At 36.0% G+C, this 3,301-nt stretch overlaps 1 protein-coding gene across 1 annotated transcript in view; it reads right to left on the bottom strand.

Moving 5' to 3' along the window:
* LOC106938071 (sodium/glucose cotransporter 4-like) overlaps positions 1–3,301 on the bottom strand; it is a 52,390-nt gene that overhangs the window by 20,810 nt on the left and 28,279 nt on the right. Inside the window, exons 4-5 of the mRNA XM_015019898.1 lie at positions 3,098–3,262; positions 2,896–3,001 (exon numbers count right to left, since the gene is read on the bottom strand). Of these exons, the coding sequence (XP_014875384.1) occupies positions 2,896–3,001; positions 3,098–3,262 (271 nt within the window). The remainder of the gene's footprint in view (positions 1–2,895; positions 3,002–3,097; positions 3,263–3,301) is intronic.

Here is a 3,301-nt window from a genome sequence, read left to right as displayed (position 1 = left end):
TTCATTGCCAGATAGTCTAACACAGTCAATATTGATGAAAATGTTTTTGTTCTGTTCTGCAGATGATGCGCTACTGGAATATCCAAATTCTACAGCTTCTTAGGTGCACATAGCTGTCCGTCGCAAATGTAACAACGAACACTTCATTGAAAAACAAAAATAGAAATGAGATGTTCACATTAAAATGTTCCTTTATTTTAATTCTCTGCTTTTGAATTTTAAAAGTTCTTTTATTTTTGTTCTTTAAAGTAATAACTTTGTTTTTTAGTCACACTTAAATTTTCATGTTCATTTTGTTCACTTTTGACTTGTAAACTGACAATTTATGTAAAGTTCATTAAGTTGTGAGTAAAATTGGACAATTTTAAAATGTTGGTAATAAAACAAAATATTTGAATTACCTTGAACATCTTGTGTAATTAATTTTTCCATGTAATTGTAGCCTAAAACAATGTAAGTAATGTAGTGTAGTTATGCATGTAATGTACAAAATAGGAAAGTAGGAATATTACCAATAGCAGTAAATCAAAAATAAAAATTAAGTGTAATTTAAATATATTAATAATATATTAGTAGCATATGTAAAATATATATAAAGTATCTTAAAAGTATATTTTTAATATAATTCTATGACAGAATTAGTACACTCAAAATATACTAATCAAGCTCTTGAACACTAAAGTATACTTAAAGTATACTAAGTACTACTTGAAGTTGTTCCAAAAAAGTACATTGAAGTATACTAAAAATTGTAAATTAATACTATTTAAATAGTATTAAAATATACTAAGCACAAAAAAAGTTCCTTCTATTGCCAAGCTGCCGCTGCACAGCATAAACAGCGGAAGTTCTCTTATCAAAATAAAAGCATTAAATTCAAAAACCGGAAGTCAACTAACAAAATAAAGACAACTAGCAGTAAAAAGGAACACAACAAATAAGGAGCTTAACCTGAGGTTATTTACAATAGATATTATTAACTTAGTGCTATGCTTTACAGCAAAGGGAAAGAAAACCCGTTGAAGTACAACTCAAAACCACTTCTTTCTCGCTCAAGCTATACGTAGACTCGTTGTGTGTAGCTTCACTTATTTACTGTATGGCTAGCTCGCTGTCTCTTATCCTGCAGACGCTGAGACACAACACCAATGTCTGGGGTCATAAGCGCCCCCTGCCATGAGATAAGAGAACTGCCTGCATCACCCCAAGTCTGTTCTCTCCCATTTCTGATTGCTGTGTGTATAACACGAATCACGTTATACACACAGTTGTATAACGTGGTTCTTTTTTTTTGCCCACTTGACAGAGGCACAAGGCATGTTTATTTTGTAAATAGGATATTTCTAATATTGATCAATTGGAATTGTGATTTTTGCTTTATTGTAATCAAATACGGTATAGTTTTGAATCAGTTCATATTGGTAATAGTGAACGTTATTTTTAGTTTTCAAACGTTACTGTTTTAGAGCATGGTTTGTAGCTTACACTGTCTTTTTTTGTGTTTAAACAGCTCTTATGGTGAAACTCAGGGTTTACTCACAATAAACCTCACTGTTCATCAGTAAAGCCAAAATCCTTCATTTGGGGTGGGGGTCTGCCACATCTATATTTCCAAGTTTCATTGAGTTAACGGAATTATAAATAATAGAAATAATAGAATAGGATGGATGGATGGTATCCATGGATACCATCCAAATCCTATGGATGGTATGTGAAAGTATAGTCTTTTTGCCCTTCAATGTTGTCCGCATGCAAAAAATTTGTGCATGTAAACAATAACTTGTAGGTGGTCTTATGATTTTGATTAAGTCAGTGCCTCACTAGCCATCAACCTCACAGCACATCACAGCTATGTAGTTTCCTGTGCCACCTTCGCCCCACCCCTCAGCCTGACTCCTGCTCACCACTCTCACCTGCAATCAATTAGCTCGTTAGCCCTGGTTTTGTCTAACTTTCTACCTCCCAGTATTTAAGCCTTATTTTCTCCCATTATTCATCAGATTTTCACGTCTACTCCTGTCAGTCCTTTGTGATTTTCTGTGTTCCCTTGTGATTCTTGGTGGGATGTTTTTGGATTTGGTTTTGTTCTTATTTTCATCATTTTCCCATTAAATCTATAAACTCTACCACTTCGGGGTCCAACTTTTCACTAGTGATGGGCAGATGAGGCCTCACTGGGTCTGTGGCACATTTACCAAACTGTGTCCACAATGTGCTGAGACTGTGTCCCTTTGTCACTTACAGTGACACCTGCTGGATTTAGAAAGTTATTGCAGGCAAATTCAATAAAGGGAGTGTTAACCAGTTCATCCTCCTCATGCTGGGCATTTTGATGCCTCAGCATTGTGGAAGTGCTCTGCTTACAGTAAGACAAATCTTGGGAGCAAATCCTACAATTTTCACCTACAATATAAATAAAAGTTAATTCATGTAAACTAACTCAAATATCCCATGGAAAGGAATTTGAATAATCCAAAAGAAAAATGATGAAAAGTGAAATAAAAACGGAATAATTATTTTTAATTATAAGATCAAAATGATCTCACACGGGAGAAAACTTCCTCTTCCTCTGTTGATCCATGCTGGTAGTCAAATATGAGCCAAAAACCAACACAAAGCAAAGAACACAAAGTATCTATATCCAACAAAACCCACAAATGTATTGACACAGTTTCTCCCTCATCAGTACAATTTGGCGCGGTCATATCCAAACGACACGGGAACTGTATCGGTCTCGTGGTTTTCCTTAATGATACGCGCACCGACACGGATTCATCTCGTTTGCTCAGCACGTGTCGAGGTTTCGGTGTCATCTGGCCCATCACTGCTTTTCACTAACCAATATCATGACATACAGGACTTGAAATTGACATCTTAATCTGTGTGTGTGTGTACCTGCCACAGTGTAAGCAGCTGTAACCAACAACAATATGGCTGTAGACAGATAGAGATTCCAGCCCAGAGACACCTGGATGAACAGCGCCCCTGAAAACATATCTGTCTGACAAACACACATATGATCAAAGACACTACAACACTGTAATCTCTGACAAAAGATCAGCCATGTAAGCATCTGTAAAGTAAATAGATGTCTTACTGATATTTTTGTGAAGATGTAGAGAATCAGGGATAAAACAGACATGTATATGCGGATCCTACGGCCTCCAAAACGGAAGGCCAGGTATTCAGGCATGGTCAGCACACCAGCAGAGATGTAGACAGGGATAAAGATCCAACCAAGAGCCACCAGAACCCATGCTGCCTATTAAGATAAGATCATTTTGATATGTTTAATCACTAC

The sequence above is a fragment of the Poecilia latipinna genome, unplaced genomic scaffold, assembly GCF_001443285.1.
Source record: "Poecilia latipinna isolate Pla-1442-1.1 unplaced genomic scaffold, P_latipinna-1.0 Scaffold2501, whole genome shotgun sequence".
Taxonomy (NCBI): Eukaryota; Metazoa; Chordata; class Actinopteri; order Cyprinodontiformes; family Poeciliidae; genus Poecilia; species Poecilia latipinna.
The sequence above is the reverse complement of the archived record's forward strand: the minus strand, read 5'-3'. Positions and strand labels throughout refer to the sequence as shown.